This window comes from Chlamydotis macqueenii, chromosome 2, assembly GCF_036417535.1.
Source record: "Chlamydotis macqueenii isolate bChlMac1 chromosome 2, bChlMac1.mat, whole genome shotgun sequence".
Classification (NCBI taxonomy): domain Eukaryota; kingdom Metazoa; phylum Chordata; class Aves; order Otidiformes; family Otididae; genus Chlamydotis; species Chlamydotis macqueenii.
In genome coordinates, this window is record NC_141557.1 from 15,276,979 (window position 1) to 15,300,016 (window position 23,038).

A 23,038-nucleotide genomic window follows, 5' to 3' on the forward strand; every position below is an offset into this window, starting at 1 on the left:
AAATCTGAGAAACTTGATTCTCCGAAACTCATCTCTCGGATCTGTAGAAATATATGAATCAGAAGTTTGACTAGATTCAGTGGAAACTTCTGGCTTTATCCATGTCAATTTTGCTACAGGTTGAAGACAATAATCCTCAGCTTTTTTAAGGAATTTTTTTTTTTTTTAAAAAAAGTATATGTATCTCTCCCATTTCCTTACTAGTATGTTTCTGAATGTTTCATAACTCTTCTGGATTGTAACTTATTAAGTATTGATATACTCTGGAGATTTGCAGAGGAGAGGAAAATATAGCTTCTTTTCTTGCTTAAATTAAGGTATTCCCACCGTACCTGACCCAGTTTTTCCTACTAAAAATTAATATTAATAATATGTGTTTTTTAAATTTTGCAAGAAGTGACTATAAGCACTCTGAACAATGTACCGTTCCTATTTTACTTAAAGAAAAACAGAATAAAAATGGACAGACACAGCAGTCCAGCGTAGCTGAGACTATATACACTAGTCTTTTGCCTCACTACACTTTCCGTTCCATCTCATTTGATGACAACTGTCCTTTTCCTCTCTAATTCTGTAACATAATATATTAGATGCAGAGTGATGGGCACTTTTTGTGTGCTTGTCGACACAGACTGGTGGAAGACGTTCAGCATTGCCAGAATCAGTGAATGCCTCACTGGTAAACAGCCAACTCACACCCTGCTCTGTGCAACAGCTGAGTTCTTGGGTGTGCTTATTCTGCAGTTATAATCAACTTTTATCTTGCAGGTGCATCAGCCATCAGTATGATACCCTTTTTCCTGTGGCTGGAAGGGCTTGGGTGGCTGTGAGGAAAATGTTTTATTTTATATTGCATCTATAAAGTACTGCATGTATTATATTTTATGTTGGAATAGTTTTTCTCAGAATAGTAACAGAAACACTTTCTTCAGAGATCAGGTTTTTTTCACTCCAAGTGGAGGCCTGAAGCTAGTGAGCAAAACTGTATTTGTCTCTTCACTCTTACCATTCATACTGCTAGTGTGTTATGTACTCTGAGGTGATAGGATGAGCTGTCCTTGACAATCCTTGGAATTTTCTGTCTGAGCTACTTGGGGTACTTCTTTCTTCCTTTGATGGCATGAGGCCTCTTCTACTTCAGGGATGTTCTTTAATCCTCTGATCGCGATGGTAGTATATTGCTCGTTCTTATTAGGTTGTTGATTTTTATTTTTCTTATGAAAAAACCAAGGATTTAAGCCCAACATTTCAATTGTGCATACTTGTACAATGAAACAGCTTCTTACTATAAATTTTTAATAACTTGCTCCATTTATTTCTAACTTCAGATGTGCTGCCTTGCAGGATGGGCATTACAAATATATGAAGCTATACAAAAGCTTATGAGAGTAATGAAAACAGAGAAGCACCCCAGTGTGGTTCTTACTCACTGCATAGGGACAGAAGCAAGAATACCAAAACTGCTGTTGAAAGTTGTTGACTAACCTGCACTTAAACCTTCAAGGGATGTTCCCTATTTTCTTGATCAAGCTGTTGCAAGGTTTCATTCTTTGTACCTTGTTTCTCTTGACACATAAGTAGGTTTTTCTAGTTTTTTAAATTTAGCCAGGTTTGTTTTTCCTGTCCCTAGCAGAAATAGACAACTTCTTACTTAATATTTCTGTAGCTGATTCTGTTTTAGATTTTTTTGAAGATTGTTCTTTCTCCCAGCAACCTCTGGAGTTTAATGAGGCAGCTAAACCTCCCCAAGAGCTAGCGGGGTCTGAAAGAGAAGGTCCTGCTCTCCTGTTTCCTAAGTCGGTCAGACACTTCAAAGGCATCTCTGATCTTGCAGTGACCTGCAAACGCCTAAAGGGTCTAGACATAGGAGGCCTTTTTTTTTTTTGTTTGTTTTTGTTTGTTTGTTTTTAAAGTATTGATTGGGTTCATTTACTGCCATTCTATTTTCTTCCATCAGCTTGCTGCAGGGTCACATCAGCATCATGGGGGTGCAGGGGAAGGGAGATGGGGTTACTCCTCTTGGTAGTGGCTGGCCAGTAGCCACTATATCTTAAAACCATATCAGTAGTCTTTTATTTTCTGAAATAAATACACTTGTCTTTTTTCTTGTTTTCTAAACATTGGGTTGTTGGCAGAGTCCTTTGAGCTGTGTGCTTTATTAATTTGGTTGCATGAACTGAATTAGCAAAAGCATTTGCTGAACTTTTGGTATAAGCAGAAGCGTCAGTGTGGCTTCTGCCTTCCTGCACAAAGGAAATTCTTTGCTTGTGTGCATGGGGAGTTAGGGTAACTAACTCATTTAAAGTGGCAATTTACTTTTTTTTCTTGGTTTCCTTTTCTGCTAAGATGAGAAAACCAGTGTTTCCAAAAGGAAAAAGAGAAAAAAAATTATTATTATTTTTTGTAGTAGATACTCTGTGTTAAAAAGCTGTTGAAAAATTTTCCTGAAATCAGAAATATGGAAACATGAAGACTTTGTGTGCGCAGACTTAAGAACAATTACATCCTGAGATTTGTATTTGTCACAATTTTTCTAGACTTTGGGTTTACAATGTGATCGTTTTGTTTTGTGGTTTTTTTTTTTGTTGTTTGTAGAGGTATAGAAATAACATGACAGTATGTAAAATGCGGCTCTTAGTCACATGTTTTGAAATTGAATAGCCAGTCAGGATCACTAGAACGTACTTTTCAGATGTTGCTCTCTGTTTATAAATTGGGTAGTAGTGAAACTTGTTTGTCAGGTTTTTAATATAATGTTTATGGAAGTTAATGTAAATAGCTACACTAGCTGTTTTCTGAAGGGATTGCCTGTTTATTCCCAAGTGGAACATTTTCATCAAGGAAACTGCCCACTGGAGATTTGAGGCACACGAGAAGCGGAGTACCTTGGGAATAGCAGTTGCAAGTAATAAACGCGGGGAAAGCTCTGAGAAGCAGATGTGGAGGGCAGCAGCTGCCTGTTAACTGCGTGAAGTACAGCTGCCTGGCTGTTCAGGAAAGGACAGAGCCAACCGGTTGCACAGCATAATATATTCTTGTTAACATATTAGTAAGGCAAGCCAACAGAAATCATTCCAGTATCAGACTGCCGTACTGTACCGTGGTTGCTTCCTAGGCCAGTTAGCTGTGTTATTCACAGGGGTCTGCTGCCTTAATTTATTCCCATAACATATTTCCAATATGCCAGTACTGCTACATCAGCGTTGCTTGTAATGTTTGAATACTGGTGATGTTCTGCAGCTGGATATGTTACCAGACTTTTAAATGTTGAAGTTCATAAGATGGAGAAGATATTATGAAATTATTCTGACACCTAACAAAGAAATCCTAGGCTAACAAATGTTTGCAGAATTTGCTGCCACAAGCAACATTTAGTGAAGCAGAGTTTCACACAAGTGAAATCTGCTTTTACAGCAGAGTAAAAGGACAACAGCTGTAAGTTGTGTGGGAGTTCTGCATTTTCTTGTCAAGTGTTTGGAATTGAATACTCTTTTTGACAGAACACAGATTTGATGACTGCTGTGTTTTAGAACTCTCTTGCAAATTGGTTTTTTTTTTTCCCCCCTGTTTAAAAAAACCCAACAACTTAATATTTAGAAAGTGAGCCGTTAATATACACATACATAGTTTTAAAATTCTTAATGACTCTGGCTTTTTCCGTTACTTTCAAATATGGACTATTACAATTTTTGTTCTACTGACTTACGGGTTTTTCGTAACTTGTATGGTAGTAGTTAGATTTCATTCTGTTTGATCAAGTGCTGTTCAAGCTATCTTTTAGGCTTTTGAGCTTGCCCAGTAATACAACTTCAGTAACTTTGGAGTAACTTGGGAATCTTATCAGAGGTGAGGTTTACTTTCCCATCTGCGCTTTCCATGGGTGCCTGGCTTTACAGTGCTTTGTGTAAGCACTGCACCCTCAAAAGTGCACTTAAATGCTATGGGATCTGTACTTTTGAAAATGTAAAGTGTGGAAAAAATTGCTATTCAGTTTGAAGTGACTTAAAGTAATGGAAGCTTTTTCTTGACCTTTAAGCTATTGTGAGTTCAAATAACACCATGCCAACCCTCCAATTATATTTCATAGGAGCTGACTTTTTAGATGTGCCATGGTACTGTAATGGTAACAACATAGAAGTATTCCGTGAAGATATTGCCTCTCTGAGGCAAATTAGATGTACAGTTATACATTAAATGAGTTAAAAGAGTAAATGACTTCTTAAGTGAGGGCTCTCCAGTACTCCTGGAACTTTAAGAGATTATTCTGCTGCATTGGTTATTCTGCTGTAACACTTGTAAAACAAGTGAACAACTTGTGCTCTTGTGATACTGCCCTTCTGAAAAGCAGTAGCTCTTGGCATATTACAGTACAGTTTTCCACTGCAGAAAGCAAGTTAGATTTTTCTGGTGTTTTCTTAGCGTACTATCATAGCTTTTATAGAAAATAATCCTTGAGAGACATCACAAATGATTGCCAACATCTTTACTTATCACAAATCTCCATTCAGACATGTACTGTGGGTTTTCTAGAGGTCACAAATTGACAGCAGTTGAACTAAAATGCAGAATAAACTTGGTGTTTCTACTACCATTATTGAAACATCCTTATTGTAGAACCAACTTGATACCACTTCCATGAAGGTAGAGGAAAAATAAATGTATACATCTATTACTGCATGGCATGTCTGGGGTGTTAAAGATGCTGACTAAACTTCTGAAATAGGTTACATTACTATATTATGTCTATTATCTGTTGAAAATATCAGTGTCTTACATGGTGAGGTGGACAGAGTAAAGAAAGGAATGAAGGTTTTTTACTAGCTGACTTTTCAACATGTTGAATTTGGCCACTCATTTGTAATTGTGGTAAGCTTGCTGTGTAAGCACGTATGAAGTAAAGTGTTTCATATGGTATTTAAATTTTCTACTATAGGAAAAGCAGCTTTGTCTGTATCCTGGGACAAAAGCTTTCTTATGGAAGGGAGAAGCTAGATTGTGCAAGTGGCAAAGTACAAGTACGGTAAACACTGTCATCTTTGTGCGTGCTTTACAAAGGATCCCATTGTAAAATCTTATTTCCTTTTTTTAAAATATTTGACATCACTGTTGCAATCCTTCGATCAATTATATACTTTCTTTTATTCCTCTGAACTTCTGAAGTTCATCTGTAATAGTTTTGCTCACTGAGATGGTAATGAGCACTATAGAAGTGTGAATGGGAAATCAGTAGAGTGTACAGGAAAAAAGGTTTTCCATCAATTTTCTCTGATCAGTCACTGATGATGGATGATCTGGGAGTGTTGTCTCTGGCACTCGGGGACACAGCCAACCGCTCCGCTCTGCAGCGGGCTGTGGTGTACCAGAGAGCTCCCCTGCTGCAGCCGCTTTACTGCTCTGTTCCGAATTGCTTGTGAATGGGACCGAAGCCGCCACCTCTTGGCTCTCCATGCTGAAGGATATTTGCAGTACGATTTAATGAATCATTGTCTTGATGAGTATGAAAATAATTTAGAGTTTTGAGCTACCAAGAAAAGGGAATGTGTTTAGCTTTAGAGGCTTTTTGCTACCTTTTTTAATTTTTTTTTTTTTTTTTTAGTTGGTAAGACACCACAATATCACCAGATGAAGATCTATATTTTTGGCACCTTTGGGAATTTTTGTGTGTGTGTGTATTATGGAATAGCTAAAGCAGAAGGGAATTTAAATGCTAAATAACACAAGTATTTGCTGGCAGAATACCATGTCCTGTATACAAAGATTGTGTGTTTCATGATCTAGTTTAATATAACAAAATATTATAGATATATTTATATTAAAATCAATTGTATGTAAATATCTCCAGAAACAGAAGAAAGTAATAGCTCAACCTGTAATTCAGTGTAAGTAAAATGCAAAATTGACCAAAAGATAGAATTAGTGAAAGTAAATCAGATGCTTAATTTTACTGTTTTCAATCTGATGGAAAGTTATTGGCTAGTCATTTTAAAAAATTACTTTGAGTGTATCTGCTTAATTTTTAAATAGGTAATTTTAAACATTTAACTGTTGATTGGCCTTTACTAGGCAAATACATTTGAATGATAAGGGATGATTTTCATTCTGCATTGCTTTGCAATGTGATTTATTTTTTCTTATAACTTTATAATGGCAAATCAACTGAACATGAGAACTCCTGTGCAGTTAAATAATATTTGCACTGCTATAGCTTGTCTGAAACTCATAGTCAACTATTAACAGGCTTATAATATTTACTGATTTCTTTTTATGTGTTCTTAGACTTACAGAGTGAATTGTCCAGTTAAATATTAGATTGGAGAAGGTTAGTGCATAAAAAGTTGTTTGGGTTCCCGTTTCAACTTGGCTTGTTAAATTGGTTTGCTATCTTCTCCTCTGACATAGATGACTTGCTGAAAATTTTTCCCCATGGATTTTTGGGGATTACAGTAAGTTTTAAACATGCCTGAATATATTAGAAAGAAAGTAGGATCCAGAACTTGTCAGTAATAAGATAAGCCAAAAGCAGAAAGAGGAAGGAGGAGATGAGCTAATTATTCCAGTTGAAGCTGTCACTTTGTGAAAATGAAACTGTAGAGTTTTTGAGATTTCTTTTATATCATTCCTGTTGAATAAAGCTGGTATTGAAGTCCCCGGCCTTCCTAAAAGGACAGTGGCAATTCCTTGGCAAGAAGCTCGGTTGTTGAGGGAACTGGGATGCTTCTATCTCTGTCTCAGGATGCCGTGGGATGTGCCTGTTCTCCTTTCTTCAGCTTGCTGCTGCAAAAAGCTGGTATTCCCTTGTTTTCCCTCAGTGCAATGCTGGTTTTTTCACATGAGTATGGACAATCTGTTGCTTGTAACTTCATAAAGAGTATTAAGATGAGATTTAAAAAAAAAATAATTTGTTTTCATTATTAGCAGCTAGTTTCAGCAATCCGAATGCTTACTGCTGAAATGGAAGCTCGTAAGTTCAAGTTCATAACACTAAGAAAAGCTGCAAATAGAGGCACAACAACTAAAGCAATTTATTTGTGAGGGAGGGAAAATCACATGTGGTAGGTCATGTTTTGCAGGCTAGCATTGTAGTTGTTCTTTAAGCAGTTGTTTTGTTCTAGAAGTTTTTGTCTTGGGTTTAAGTGCTGTAAGAGGAAAAAGGTTTCAAGGAAATTTTGTTTTCTGACTTTTAATTGCTGGCATCCTCAATGCAGTATGTTTTAATTGCATGAAAATAAGCGAAAAGCCTTTTTAGGTGGTGGGTAGGGAAGAAGTTCTTGTTTCTCCCAGAACTGCAGTCTTACACTGTTGGAGTGCATCGAACTTTTTTTTTTTTTTTTTTTTTTCAAAAAAAAGTTTGCTTTAATTTTGAACACTTAAACAAATATTGTCATCTGAAAAAAAGCCATTGGAATAAGGTAGCATTAAAATTTAAAGTAGCCTCTGAGTAGGTGATAGGCTTTTTGGTCATGAAAAGTACCTTGTGAAGTACAGTAAGTTTGCTTTTCATTCCACTGAGCTCTAGTGTTCAGAGGCCTGATAGTGGCCTTTGTTGAAAATGTTGACTGTTCATTCATGAATGATTAACAGGTTGTTTTATTTAAAGGCACGTATCTGCTCTCTACTGTGTCAGTATAAAAACTATGTTCTAAAAAAGCGATCTCTGAAGAATGACAGTTTCCAGGATCAACACAAAACATGCCTGCATGAAACTTTCTTATCACTTTGTAAGGATTTACTGCTAGCAGACCTTTCTGTGAGACTGAGCTGAAATACGTCAGATTGGTAAAGTATTAAAATACAGAGCATTACTGAGCTCTGAGAGAGGTCCTTATATTCACAAAGTTGTCATAGTGCTTAATGGGCTGTACAATATTCATTCAAGTTGTAGCATCATAAGAAGGATTTCTGATTTTTTTCTAATTTTTCTTTATCACTTAGCAAGAGTCCTTCACTGTTCTTAGCAGGAGAATGCAACATGAAAAAGTCTGAAATCCATATCAAATAGCAAATGAATGTTGAAATGTTTTGAGTATTTTGTGTGTGCGTGCATGGGCACGTTGAAGGACGTGTTCATGTGATTCTGATAGTGAGGAAACAAGGAGTCTCTTTTGGTAGATTTAATTCCATGCGTATGAGCATTTGGAGCTCAGTGCAAAAATGAAGCTCATGGAGTGAAGTTCTAGCTGAAAGTCCTCATGTACATACAGAGCTGTTTAGTGTTTAGCATACATTTTAGGTTTCCCTTAACTATGTATGTCTGGTTTTGGGAAAATAGCCATGGAAGGGGTCAGAAGCTATTATGATCTAGGTAATGCTTTATCTGTTCGGATTTATACATTGGTAATGAGTCATGGGTTTAGTAAATGAGAGGAATATAGTTAAATTAATATGGTTTTTGGCTTGAAACTATTAACAGCTTTTGCAGAATACAGCCTTGAACTCAAACCAGTCATCTGAAACGAACCTGGAAGGTGGAGCGGGGCCCGGGAGCTCTCCGGGGCCATCTTGTGGGGTTTGCCGCTGCGGCCTCCCCTTCCCGCTGCGGGGAGCAGCGGCCTTCCCGCCGGCACTGCTGTACAAGGCGCGCTGAAGTTCACGTCAGGAAATTCTGAGTTTTCCAAAAGCTGCTTTTCTCATCAATAAATGAGAAATTCTTCACAAAATTAGCCGTGATACGGTTGGGTGCCATTGAACTGAGCATTATTGTAGAAAAAACAGCATACCTCGTTGCGTGGCTCGAGGTATGAGGAAGTGTTGTTGAGTGCTACGTGGTTATTTAAAATAGTTCTTGATAAGAAAGTTGTATCCCTCAAAGATGTACTTATGAGCTAAGCTGTGTGTTGTAGTTAGATGGATATCTTCGTAATTTTTTTAATGCTTTGCTGAAATCAGTAACTTACAGGTCCCTTTGAAAAATCTTGCAATTCTCGCTGAAAAATCTGTCAGAAGAGAGCAACAGGGAATGACAGTAGCTAGAGGCTTGGTTGACAGGACAGTTTACCGTCTTATTTCTTCAGGACAAAAGTTCTGGCTTTCCCTTGGAAAACAGAAATTGGTATTTTGAGTTTGGAAGTACAAAGCATGCAGAAGAAAACTCCTTGTTAGGCTTTCATGTCATGTTACTGTTTTAAAGTTAACTAGTATGCTGTCTGAGTTACATGGCAGTACATGGACTGTGAGCTTCCAGTATTGACTTAACACAATACATGTCTTGCAGTTTCGTATGGGGTTGTTTTGATTATAATGCTGAAACCATTCAAACCTCAGTGTGAAACCTCTAAGCCGTATCCCTATGTGTTGCTTGAGAAAATGTTCTGAAAAAAAACTATATCAAGCATTCTGTGTCATATTTATTAATACACAGAACTGTTCTTGTCATAATGGCACTTCATAGTCTTAAAACAAAAAAGCAACTGTCAACTGTGGGCCAGAGAGGAAAGCTGACTTACTGTCTTGTGTGGAAGAGCAATTTCAGGAGGATGCGAGTGTTGTGCAAGGCACCAGCCTCCCATCACAGCAGCCAGGGCGCCTGAGGGTGCTGCTTCTGCCACTTCCTTGAAATAGAGGAAGAACCTGAAGGTTTGTGCGTTCCCCGGTGCAGGTGTGTGTTTTTGCTTCGAATGATGAGCCCGGTGGTTTAGTGCAGGGCTATTTATGTGGGAAATGCTGCTCTGCAGACCGACTGGGAAACAAATGCAGAAACTGCGCTCTTAAAAGAGGTGGCCTCGGAGAGGCTTTCAGCAGCATCTGGTACTTGATCAGGGTTACCCTCCCAGCATCCCGGGGAATCGAGCTTCATCCCTGAAGACAGTGGGGTGATGCTTCGTTCATAGTAGCATTCTTTATGCTGTCAGTGCTCTCAAGACCAACTTTACTAACGGCAGCCATTCTACCCTCTTAAAAAATAAAAGGGGGGGGGAAGACTTGGATAGTAGAAAAATACTGTATCAAGTTTTGTAGCTTTTTTTTTTTTCCTCCCCTTTGAATTAGGCTGAGGAGGATACTAATCTGTTTTGGCTCTCTGATTTTTACCAGTGCTGCAAGTTTTTTTCTTTCCCCCTGCCCCGGCTTGTGGTTTGCCTTAAACATAGTGTACTTGCTATATGTAGGAAGCTGTGCTTTCTCTTCTAAAGGCACACAAAACAAGTCCATGCCTGTTTGAATCTCATTAAGTTCCTCTCTAGCTGTTTCCCCTTTTGGTTGTGGATATTGCCCATATTTGGTTCTAGCTGTGATGCAATCACTTTATATCTGATTGTGTGGTACAATATGCTGTCTTGCCTGAGCAAACTCTGATAATTTATTATTAGATGTGGTTTAGATTAGCAGCTTGTGATTTTAATGTTTAAAAGTACATTATAAAGAATCTTTTATGTAATGCAATATGTTATTTTTTCCTGTGAAAGATGCAGCAAGAGGCACAAAGACTTGCCTGCAGCAAAGCTTCTGTATCAAAAGCAAGCAGGGGGAAGGGATGATATAAGTTATAGTTCCATCCTTTACAGTGCCTAAGTAATGCACCGTAAAATACAGAGATGGCAGGGCATTACTAGGAAACGATTCAATCTGGTTTAATAACAAGCTGCTTTCACAATTTCGTAATCACAGCTCTCATGAAAACATATGCTCTTATAGTCTGCGTGGTGTGTTTTATATACTTGTATTATACTTTAAAAATTGAACATCTGAAAGTGTATTTCTCTCCTAAACGCTTCAGTGGCTTATTTGAAAGTACTCATGGTTTTGGTGAGTGCCATGGACTTTTAACCATCCTTTCTGCTGGCCTTCATGTTAGCAAACTGTTTATTAATGAGAAATTGTCATTAGTGGTTTGTTCTGTTGTGGATATTTGGTGTTCTACTTGTGTATGTGTATATGAATAAAATTAAGTGGATACGAATATCCACTTAATTTCTAGAAGAAGAGAGTGGTAATCAGAACACTCGGTGATACTACCTAAAATATTTTTAAGTAAACATCTGTTTGGAAAGGCGTACAGGTAAACCATCCAGGTGTTTTCCAGAGTATCTTAGTCACAACATTATGGTCGTCTTTCCAGCGGAACTGTTTGTTTAGATCCTGCTGATGAGATAAGTGCTGCTTTACATTCACCATCACCTGTACTAGCAGTGAGTGGGACAGGTTGGGGAATCATCTTTGCCTAACAAGTGGCACCTCAGAAACTTTTTGTCTTGAACAAGATCACATTTCTTACAGTTCCTGAGCAATACTTCGAACTGTAGAGCTGACGCTTTTCAACAAGGCAAGCATGTAATTATTTTGATGATGATTCCAGTGTATTTCAAATTCACCGTAAGACACAATTATTAGCTGTTGTGTGGAGAAATACTGAAAAATTGTTTCAGTATTAAATAAATATAGCTTGTGATATTTACCTTATCATTAACAAATGTTTTTCACACCCCAGCATCTTGTGGCTGTCCTTTGTGCTTTTATACTTAACAACAAAAAAAGGGAGTTTGTTGGTTTGTTTTACTACTGTAATATATTCTGATTTGTAAGGGAGCATTCTAAAATTCATTTGCTCTTTAACAATACATTTCTTCTCTCAATAGCCAACTACTCCACCAAGCCAAGGGAGGCCTGATTCACCAGTTTATGCTAATTTACAAGAACTGAAAATATCTCAGTCTGCACTTCCACCACTACCTACAAGTGCTCCAGTCCAAATAAATGGGGAATGGGAAACCCATAAAGATACGACAGGACGCTGTTATTACTACAACAGAGGATCACAGGAACGAACCTGGAAACCTCCGCGGTGGGCCCGAGATGCAAGCATTAATAAAGGGGATTCCCAGAGCCATGCAGATCATGAGGTAGTTCCTTCTGAGATCACAAGCGATGAGATTGTAATGCACGTGAATGCTGTTTTGCTATGGAATTTGTTATCACCGAGTTTTGAGTTGTCAAGGAGTGTCTTCATTTCTCATTTTAGTAATTTGTCTTGGTATGAAGTAGTAAACAATTTAGCTCTTCAGTTGCTTATGTGTTCAAGAATGCGTACATGATCTGCGTACAGAAGTAGTAAGTTGTAAAAATGCCTTCCAGTCCCCCAGCAAGTATTGTGGCTTTTCTTTTAAAAGTAAAGGAAAACTAAGATATTTTGAAACTAATAGGACTGTAAATGACAATAGAATAAGATGACCTTCATAACTTCTCTGACATGGAGTATGTCCTCTTTCTCAGTGTATTTTGCACATTTTGGGGGGAGAAGGGGCAAGAAGAGGAGGGAGAGTGTGACAGTGCTTCTAGAAGCAGAATTTATGGGGATATGTTGAAAAAGGCAAGGAGAATTAGTTATTTTTATAAATATAAATTAAATACACAGTAAACCAAAGGCAAGGATATACAGATGTTTCCTACTGCTTGGTTAATGATGTGATGTAGAGAACTCCAGAGTTCTGGAGTCAAAACCAGACTTAATGGGGCTCCACAGCACTCTCCACTTGCATCAAAAATACTGACATAACTGAAGCTTCTGTCAAATTAAAATATATTGCTTTTTATTTTTTACTTGAATTTATACATACTATTAATGATTCTGTATATCCTATGATACTTTAAAATGTTTAGTTTTTTAAAAATGTTCATGTGTGATTGTTCAAACTAAAATTTTGTTTAATACATGAATTCTTAAAGAGATGGGATAATCATAGTGAATATAAAAAGCAAGTTTAGCTGGATAAATTGTTGCAGCATTTTATTTAACTATTTGGAGGTTTGACTTTCCACACTTGTCAGGGATTTCTGTGTAGAGCCTTGGATAGCTGTAGAACAAACTGGGAGAATGGGCAGTTAAAGGAGCAATATTTTGTTACCAAATTGTGTTGACCTTGAGAGAATCCTTTTCCTCATTCTGTGAATGATACCCTGAAGATGAGAGCATTAAAATTACTGGGCTAGAAGCTCTACCTAGCCAAGTGTCTAGGTCCAAGGGTAGCAAATGCCGATGGGGGAGGAAATCCACCTCAGCTTTTCACAACTGGCTATAGGAGCTTTTGACTAGATTGCATTCAGGCCGTAAACATATTCTGAAGATACAGATTTTTTTCATTATGCAAACGTTTTGCTTTTGCACAACCTTTTGGCAAAGCTTTGCTGAAGAGAGTTGAAGCTTGCCATGCAGTTAGTTATGTTAAAAGATGATTTGGGTCAGTATTTGAGGTGCAGGTATATTCTGTGCAGCTGGTTGCTAGGGAGAGCCAAGCAGTGGTGTGTGTTTGTCTGAACTGCAGTGGTTCAGATAAAGCAGAAGAATAGTCGGGAGATGGATATTACTGTTTAAATATGCTTAAAATGGTGCTCTTGTTTTCAAATAGTACTTAGGTTAATCTGTTTCCTAAATGAAAGAAAAAGCAAACATATTTTATTTTTATATACCTTTTGAAATATATATGATTTAGGTGGATTTCCTCCTGAGCTATTACATTGTTTAGTTTTAAAATTTAATTGTGGACTGTGCGAAAATTTTACATGGCTAGAAGCCCTGGTGTAGAAATCTACCTCTAGGACGTTAGTGCCAGAAACAGGAGAGAAAGAAAAAAGGGACCCTTTCGTTGACTTTGGCAATGGCCTTTCTAGCAGCTGTGACATCCACAAGCATTTAAGCAGGCAATTTTTCTTGCCATAGGCTTGTAGTAGCAGCAACAGGTAAACTGGTGAAATGCTTGTGGCTGTCACTTTGATATCTGACAGTGGCCTGTTAATTTCTCACTGGCTATCCTTTGGCTGAATAAAACTCCATTTTTTGTCTGGATAGGTGGTTGCTTTTTTGACTAGTAACTCTCCTTGTACTAAGTGTAACAGATTTTCTGTTGTCATTGTTCTCCTCCCTTCCATGGAAGGACTTCCAATAATTCTTTCTCCCTCCTCGTCTGCAAATGGTCCCCCTGGCTCTTACTCATACCTCTTTATCACGATGTCACCACATGGTTGCATGTTCAGAAAGCCTAGTTTTTAATTTTTTTTTTTTAACTGCCCATAACTTATTTCAACTCAGTTCTTCTGTTTATTTGTGATGCTTGAGGTATCACAGATTAGCCTTCAGACAGTTATATCTATCAAGTTCTTAGTCTCTGTAAGACCAGTTGATGATGTATGTTTTGATTAATTTTTAACTAGACACAAGTTTGTTTCCAGTAGCACAAGTTCCTTAGGTAATTGGTATCCTCTCTGGCTGGTTTATCGAAGTTTAAGTCTAGGGAGATAGATGTTGCAAGGCCACATCAATCCACTTTGCAGCAATTGTGTTGATTTTGAAGCTTCTTCCCCCACTCCGCCCCCTCCTTTCTTTTCTGCATTTCGGAGTGTAATTCACACTCCACTGTTCATATTTACGTTTCATATTTTTATGACCTCTGCATACTTAAACCAAAATACTTGTGAGTAAAGGTTGAGATCTGAGCCTAAGCTGCAGTAAAATATAGGACATCCCAAATTTTGTTTGATTGTGAAGACTTAGAGCAAATATGTCTTGATTAGTAAAAACAGATTTAATTTATTGTAATGAAATTAAGTTGGATTTTACAGGCTGGTCTGACTTATGCTCTTTCCCTTCAGATTTGGTAATAAAAAAACATATGCAGGAACGTTAAATGCTGGTTCTATCTCTACTGGTTTGTCCTCAGAGGAGCTTGTATCATATTAGGTAGCAAAATGTATTTGAGGAACGAATGCTTAACAGTAACTGTGAGAAATTTGTCAGATAGTAAAATGGTATAATTAAAGTGGACTGTAAAAGGAATGAGATGTGTCATCATATCACAGAAAGGCAAACCTCCAGTACATGGCTAGGAGACCATCACATGAAGTAGAGACCAACAGATAAACCAGCAAGCTGTAGAAAAGCAACAGGATTTAATTTGAATTGAAACTACTTTTAAAACATGCAGCCTAAATTAAATTTTGTTCCCTGTTTTTATGTTTCAAAACAAGCGAAGGATAATAAAGGGATGCAAGCTTACTTAATTACTCAGTATTTTTTGGTAGTATTTTGATTTTTTGGAAGTAGTAGTGACGTTCAAAACTGGACTGATAAAGTGATAGAGGAGAGAACATAAATGTTTCTTTCTTTTTTATTAAATGCATGGTGATGAACTGATCTCTGACCCAAAGAATTTTTCATGTAAATGGATAAAAGCCAAGAAAGACAGTAGAAGCGATGATGTGGTAGACCATTTCTGTAATTCCCTTTAGTGTCACAGCAAAGTTCTTACGAAGCATAAGGTTGGGCAGCTGTCTGCTCAAGGTGGTTTTAAATGTTTCTACTAGCTAAGGGATGAGGAATGCCTTGGCTTGGTAAATGTTTTAACAACTCAGAAGTTTTGTTTAAGTTTAGGTCTGCAACGGCTAAATTCCTACATTGTATTGTAGGTGAGATTAGTTAAGCCGTGAAGTATCAAGACTGTTATTATATAGGTGCCTTACAGATAGACACATTAACAGTCTTTCTTACTGAGCAGTGTTTTTTCTAGGAGACATCTCATTTTTAAGTCTTCATTTAGCTTTACATGTATACAGGTCTTCCTCAGTATCAGGAGTTGCTTGGAGAGGCAAATACAAATGCATTATGTTATTAGGTCATAATTCCTGTTGATAGTAATAATAAAAATGTCCAAAGTCACTACTTTGAACAAATGTCAATGCACTTAATATTTAACTATTAAAACTTAATGTAAACTTCAATATGTGTATACAACATAGTTATCTTATAAAACAGTAGTTCAAATTGGGCCAGTAGCACTTTTACCAACGCCTCAGTGTTAGCTCTTCAAGTGTAAAGAAGGAACTGAAGACTCCCCCGCCCCGAGTGGTTAGAAACTGGCACTTCAGAATTTTGTGTTACCCTATGTGTGAGAGAGGTGACATTGTTTAATCCACAGCTTAGATGCTCACATTCTGTAGGCTGTAAAGGACACTTAGATTTTTTTCATGTTGCTTTTATTAATGACTAGAAAATTTCCCTTGGGTTTTACTGTGCTTGGTAAGCTGGCTCATGTCAGTGTAGGGAGACTGCGTCACATACGTGGTAAGGTACTCGAAAAGATAACACCAAAAACCTATGTAATAATCATTTGGACATGTAGTCTCTAAAAACACTGACTCTTAAAAACCGCCAAGTTTCCGATGCCTGCATATATTTTGGTAAGAGCTAAGCTTTTCAGAAGAGGTTTTTTCCTAGTTTAAAACTGAAATTCTGCATTTCTCCTGCTTGTTACTTTTCCTCAAAACCCTTATACATGTGTTACTGAACCCTAGTCAATATTTAACTCTATCATTTCTGAATAGCAGTATGTCTTCCCTCTTAAGTGTTACGTGTCCTGCTAGCTGAGGATTCAAGGTAGTCTGAAGGGAAACCTGCACTTACTTCCTCAGGAGACTGTAGCGTAGAGATAGTCAGAAATGAATGCAGGGAGATTTTTTTTTTTTTTTTTGATGCATGGAATAGGTGCTTTGAATAATGACAGCACATTGGCAAGGAGATGAACAAGGTGTACAGAAATTGTTTAACATGTGTGTGCAAAATCTTTTTTCTACTTTGTGCATCAAACTTGTTCCTTACATTATTGTTCACTTCTGCCTTCAGAAAATAATCTTACCCCTCAGCTAGCTGTGCCATGCTTTTGCATTGCCCGTTGTCACATGCATCAGAGTTGGAAGGAGGGGAGTGGAAATTCGTAATATTCCAGGATACATTGCACAAGTACTGTAAAGTGCTGGGACCTACAGAGGTGCAACTGGAGTTTCAAGTTGTACTTAATGATTATTGTGTTTCCAGATGCTATTTGGGAAGGGAAGAAAAGGATTTAGGTATGAAAGTTGAGACGTTGCCAGAAAACCAAGGTAGCAGGTCTCCCAAATGTTTTTTTTTTTTTTTTTTTGGCAGTGCAGATTACTGAAGCTAACTCTCTTCATTCAGTAGTGTAAATTTGTGAGAATAAAATTTACATCGGCAAAAAAGTTGGAGTTTAAATTTCAGTAGCTGAAATCTGGTGTAGTAGCATTAAAAATTGTATCAGTATAAACCAGTTATTCTGAAGATACTTTACTTAGCAATTGTCAAATATTTCTGTACTGTAAAAATGCATTTCTTATTCTCTCATATAACAATGTGAACTCCCTGAATTTATTACTATTCTCTTTCTAGTCAAATAATCTTTGATCTTGCAGATTTTAAAGCACTTTCATTCTCAAAACTGCCTTGTATGTTTCTGACTACTTGTAGCATCTTTCATCAGAAGAAAACGACCACAGTTCTTGTTACAGCCAGTCAGATAGTCAGTATGGTTCTCCTCCAAAGGGTTGGTCAGAAGAGTTGGATGAACATGGTCAAACCTTATATACCAATGACTATACTAATGAAAAGGTACTTTTTCCTTCTTCTCATCACGTTCAAATCTTTTCCACTAATTCACTGTTAGAAATACAAATTTTGTTTCTAGAAGTGAAAAGCATACCTCAGCAGTTTCTCCTTTTGTTTTTTTAATATGCATGAAACTTTAGCAACTGAACTAATTTTTTTTTTCCTTACATATGCTCTTTACTATTCAGAAAAGTTTTCTTGTTTCCAATTGTGTATCAGATTGTATTAAATGAACATATGTATAACTTTTTTCATTTCTGCCCTCCCCCATTTTCTTGGTTACACTTCAGGAATTAACTTCATACTCAAATAATGGTTTTCTTTCTGTCTTTTAAGAGGTGTTCTTGTATGCATAGGCCTTACAGATAGGGTGACTTTGAACTGAAAATAATGTGTTGCTTTATCAATTTCATCCTTTACTAGAGATTTTCAGTACTGCTTTCAGATGTAGACAGACTTCTTCATTAAACTACAGCCATATCAGCAGATGTTCTGTTCTAATTATCTAATTGCTACTGACGACTTACTGTGGTTCTGGACATGCTGTAAAAAAATTTCTCCCATGTAGGATAAATGACAGTATTTGTTTTTATTTGTAAAGCAGTCCATTTTTCTAATTGTTCATTGAAGTTGCTTTTTTTTAAGCTTCAAAAAGTGTTCATTGAAACAGTCGTTTGCTTACCATATTATAGGACTACCTCTTCTTGTACGCAAGTTTTTTTTGAAAGAAGTTTTTAAATAATTGAGTTTTATGTCGGTTTTGGAATTTCAGCCTACTTAATCTATTTCTGCTAAACATCTGTGGAGCACGTACCTATGTTTTGGCAAGTCTGCAAACTTTTTTTTTAGTTACACCGGGATTTTTAAAAAGCAGTGTTTCCTATCACAATCAGTTTATTGGAAGGCAATCTTGTGAAACTCGCTTGACCCAAGAGCTTTGCTGTGAGTGTTTCTGTGCATATTTTTGTGCAATCTTCTTGTAGACCTTTGCTCATTACAATTCTTTCCTTTCTGCATAACTAGTCACAGTTGTCATAGTTTTACCTCTTTGATTGTGGGAGTTGCTTATAGAGGTTGCAGAAATCATATTGTCATCTTCATGCTTTATTTAGGAACTGCATCTCATGTTCCTGTTGATGTTTTAACTGAGTTGTTCAACAAGTGCAATTATCTTAAATTATCAGCAGTTGCTGATTGAGCTTCTTTTAATTCTGTAATTTTATGTATAAGATCCTTACACAGATCTGATGCAAAAGGTGTGGCTCCTTAAACCGATGCTGTAATGCTAAGAGTGAGATATGCCATCTTCAAACAGGTTTGTCACGATCTGTTTTGTGATATTGCAGGACTACTGTCTGAGGAGTTATAGAAGGAAAAAATATTAGTGAAGCCAATTCAGGAGGCTGAAAACTGTATTGCTCTCATTGCTAGCTAACCTTGGTTAGTTAATGGAGATTGTGTACTAGACACTGCTGAAGTGGATAGCACTTTATTAAAAATTAACTTTAAATCCCAAGTATCAGAGATTTACTAAATTATGACTGTCACTCTGATTACGTTTCCTACCATCACATTTCTTTCTACAGTGGATAAAACATGCAGATGAACAAGGTAGACCATACTACTACAGTGCTGACGGTTCCCGATCAGAATGGGAGTTACCTAAGGTGAGTGACCTGAAAAAGAAACTTTGACAACTTCGGGCTTTCCCTTCCTCCTCAGTAAATATTCTAGGCAACCTTTAATGACAGTTATTCACAACAAGAGGACTTATATATTGCACTTGGTTATTTCTTGCTTTTTTCTTAGGTGGTTCTTAATAATCTGGATGTCATTAGAACTAAAAATCATCTGGAGGTTTATGAAAATGGTACGTTAGCTCAGCTAACACTGTAACATTAAAAATATTCACTGTTACAGCATTAACTGTAAATATGAACATACTCAGGCATACCACTTCCAGTCTTCTTGTATGGGTGTTAAAAATTGTGAGGATAATAGTTTGGGGAGGAGAGTTACAAAACAAATTACTTTGGACAGTCTGATAGAAAGCCCTTCAGTCATGTATATTTAAATAACATCTAGGAATAGCTGAGTGCCTCTGGCTAAAAATGACGTCTCAGATGGAGTAGCTTTGACAACTGCTGGAAAGTCTATTAAGACTCACGATGAGTGTGACCCAGCTTTTGTAGTGGAAGAGAACATCACACTGAATTATTCTTTAAAATGGATAATAGTTTTGATCCATAATTTGTACTGCATCTTGCAAAGAACTTTGTATTTTCTCCTATGCCTATGCATTCTGCTGCATTCAGTTGTCCATTCTTGCCGATTACTTAAGAGGAAAAAAAACCAGGAAATAAACTAGCAAATAAAAGTCCTTTTCTGCGTAGATCATTGATAAAATATGTATTTCCTATGTAGTGAATGAATAATGTATAAATGGTGTTGCAAAAAGCCTTAGAAATCTGTGTTAAGGGGGAAAAAGTTAAATTGATCTCAGGAATGAGAACTCTGTAATTTCTAAAGTTTAAGAAAAGATAATTATCAAAATGACAAAAAAAGTGAGGGAAACTACATAATAAATACTGAATAAGTAGTTCAAAGGGGAGGAAGAGAGGACAGTCAAATAAAAATTAGAGATAGCAATTAGCAGTCTCTCAAATTTTCAAAATGCATTCCTGGGCTAATATCCAGTGTAAGAGCGTGGTGCTTGGACATCCCCTGACCGAGCAATCTGATGCAGGAGTAGACTTTAAAAGAAAATGTGTATACTACAAGCATCAGGAGTGAACTAATAATTTTGATGTTAATATTTAGACTGTGATATCATAATCACACTTTCTCTTCTCTGCAGTTCCTCTGGCATTAGCCCCCCTCGCTGTGCTAGGTAGGGAAGGTGCTAGGTAGGGGAGCTTCATCTTTGTCTGTGTTATTAGATTGGTTGTCTGTTAATTCACTCTGTGTGCTTTCGGTGTCAAGTTATGAGCTCAGAGGCCTCAATTCTGATGCTCAGGTGAATGATTTTCCTGCTGGAGACCTGAATGCTGTCAGAGCACGCTATCTGAAAAATTACAATAAAACATGATACTGGTGATATTGGGAAGAGATCATGCAATCAAATGTTGACAAAATAAATATGAGAACATGTAAATAGGATCTGGTAGTCTTAAGATTAATATCTGGTCTTGTGAGCAGTGCTGCTTGATTTGAGGTAACATCGTGTACTTGTATCTGCTGGAAGTCAATGCCCTAAGCGGTATCCTTTAGCAATGGTGAAAAATCTTCACAGTCGTGTCATAAAACTTGGGATTGCTTGAAGAAAGTTGAGACAGTCACAGCTGATGTGAGGACTTAGAGGTTTTTAGGATAAAAGTGCAGGTGATATGAAAAACCTGAGATATGTCTGAGAAGGCAGTCAGATCTTTTTTCTTTCTTTTTAATGTATGTATTTTTGTCTGGTTGGGTCTTCCTCATTTGTCCTGGTGTTTGCGGGTTCCCACCCCTGTCCCAGTTATGAAGAGGTGGGGAGGAAGTGCCCCCAGCTTTTGCTTAGGCAAGCAGCAGGGCCTGTAGCAGTTCGTGCTGACTTGAAGCTCTTCTTGAAAGATCAGTAGTCTTAGTGATCCTGAGGGTTAGGAGGTGAAGCAGTGGATGTTCAAGGCAGCAAAGTGAACAAAGTGGGTTATCCAGAGGTGTGTCTCAGTCACTTCTGCATTTGAGATCCAGCTGCTTGTCCCAGCAGTCTCCTTGCTCTCCACAAGTTCTGTTCCTTAGTGCAGCTGATGCCTCCCACTACTGCCACCCAGATGTCCTATGGCAGAGAATGAATCGTCTTCTTTCTCTAAAGAAAGGGAGGGAGGAGGGATGAAATGCTTAAAAAAGTCAAAATTTCTTTTAAGAAACCTACATAAATAGGTTGTTGATTTAGTTGATAAGAAGAACAAAACTTGTAACAGGTGTTCAGTCGATCACAGCACCAAGAAGTTTAGTCAAAGCCAATGACAGCAGTAATGCTGGAGAGCGGTTTTGTTGTGAGACAGCATTAATTTTTTTTATTTACTTTTTAAATTAAGATTTAGAAAAAGTGTTTGATTTCAGACACTATTGGAACAACTGCAAATAATACGGTAGGGTATATGAAGGTACTAGGATTTCAGAATATTTTTAAGTGCTGTAGTTTTAATCTCTGACTGCAAGAACGTAGAGCAAAATGCTTAACTTCTGGTGTTTACCAAGTTCACTCTTTTCTCCCTTCACCCACCCAGTTCCTTTTGTCTGGCTGAGGAAGCTGTTAAGGCAAATGAAGAAGAATCTTTTTTTCTGTTTCTTAAAGCTGACAGATCTGTGTCATCTCCATAAGAATGGGGACAACTGCTACAAATAACTCTGAGGTGTTACATTTATTTCAGTCACAATTAGGCTAGGACAGAGCCTTGAGCCATGCCACATATCAGGTTAAAATTAAATATAAATCACTTGGCCAGCTGAGAGGGTTAGAAATTTTTATACCAAGGCAAAGGAGGCTTTTAAGTAGCTGGTGAAGGCATTGAGTGAATTCAGCAATGAAAATAACCCCGTGTGACCTGCATTTACACCACTGGTGTCCTTACCTGATGCCAAGAGCTGAAGAGCTGTTTTAAGAAGTGTATTACTTGGTGCATGCAGCCAGAGCATGAACAACTTGCTCATGTCCTCCCTTTGTGACAGGAGATGTTGTCAATGAAAAGGGGGTCAAAGAAGTGATGAAGGCTTCTTCAGCAGGGTCTGTTGTGAAAGGACGAGGGCTAACGGTTTTAAAATAGAGGGAGGTAGATTCAGACTAGACATAAGAAAAAGCAAAATTTACAATGAGGGTAGTGAGGGTGCTGGAACAGGTTGCCCAGAGAGGTGGTGGATGCCCCATCCCTGGAAACATTCAAGGCCAAGTTGGATGGGGCACTGAGCAACCTGATCTGGTTGGGGATGTCCCTGCTCCTTGCCGGGGAGTTGGATTAGATGTAGTGGAACAGATTTGAGTTTGTGGAGAGTTTTCAAGGCGCAGTAGTGTGTGCATTCAGAGTTCTGTGCTACATTATCAAAAGCTTCAGAATTAAGGAAGCAGTAACATCATCTTCAGGTTGATTTTAAAAGTAGAGACTTGTCTCGAGCACAGAAATACACAAACTTCTTTTTTTTTTCCTCTTAGTAGCGTGTTCTACTTGTAATGAATACTGCCCACCCCCAATAAGAGCTAGAGTGAAAAATGTTGACTTGACACCTCCGTTGTGAGAAAATGGGGCAAAAACGTCAAGTGCTCCCTTTAAAGACTTGTTGGCTTACTAACACTGTTTGTATCACCAATGCAAATTATTTAAGCTGCTAAGATAACATGGCCCAGTGTTCTGAGTTGTTAGCAGTGCTTTGTTAATGAGCTCCACATACTCTTTGCTTTGCTTTCTTGATAAATGTTTCATAAAACTGGAATTTCATATTACTTTAAACATCCTTTCTGCTTCAGAAGGGGGTTTTCTGTTAGCTGGGTTGGCTCCTGGTGGCCTTTGATGATATCAAAGGCATCTTATAGATCACCTGTAATTAGGCTTATGCCTGTATTTCAACTCTTAATATAGATTTAAATTCAAGGGAAATTACTTTAAAATAAGACTTTGTTTAAAC

At 37.5% G+C, this 23,038-nt stretch overlaps 1 protein-coding gene across 6 annotated transcripts in view; it reads left to right on the plus strand.

Annotated features, from left to right (window-relative positions):
- The window catches only part of ARHGAP12 (Rho GTPase activating protein 12), a 74,932-nt gene that overhangs the window by 23,031 nt on the left and 28,863 nt on the right, over window positions 1-23,038 (plus strand). For 3 of the 6 annotated variants that reach the window (XM_086742044.1, XM_086742046.1, XM_086742045.1), the window contains exons 3-5: window positions 11,571-11,834; window positions 17,243-17,383; window positions 18,967-19,047. In XM_086742044.1, coding sequence (XP_086598170.1) covers window positions 11,571-11,834; window positions 17,243-17,383; window positions 18,967-19,047 — 486 coding nt within the window. The remainder of the gene's footprint in view (window positions 1-11,570; window positions 11,835-17,242; window positions 17,384-18,966; window positions 19,048-23,038) is intronic. The other 3 variants (XM_086742047.1, XM_086742049.1, XM_086742048.1) reach the window with 2 other exon arrangements.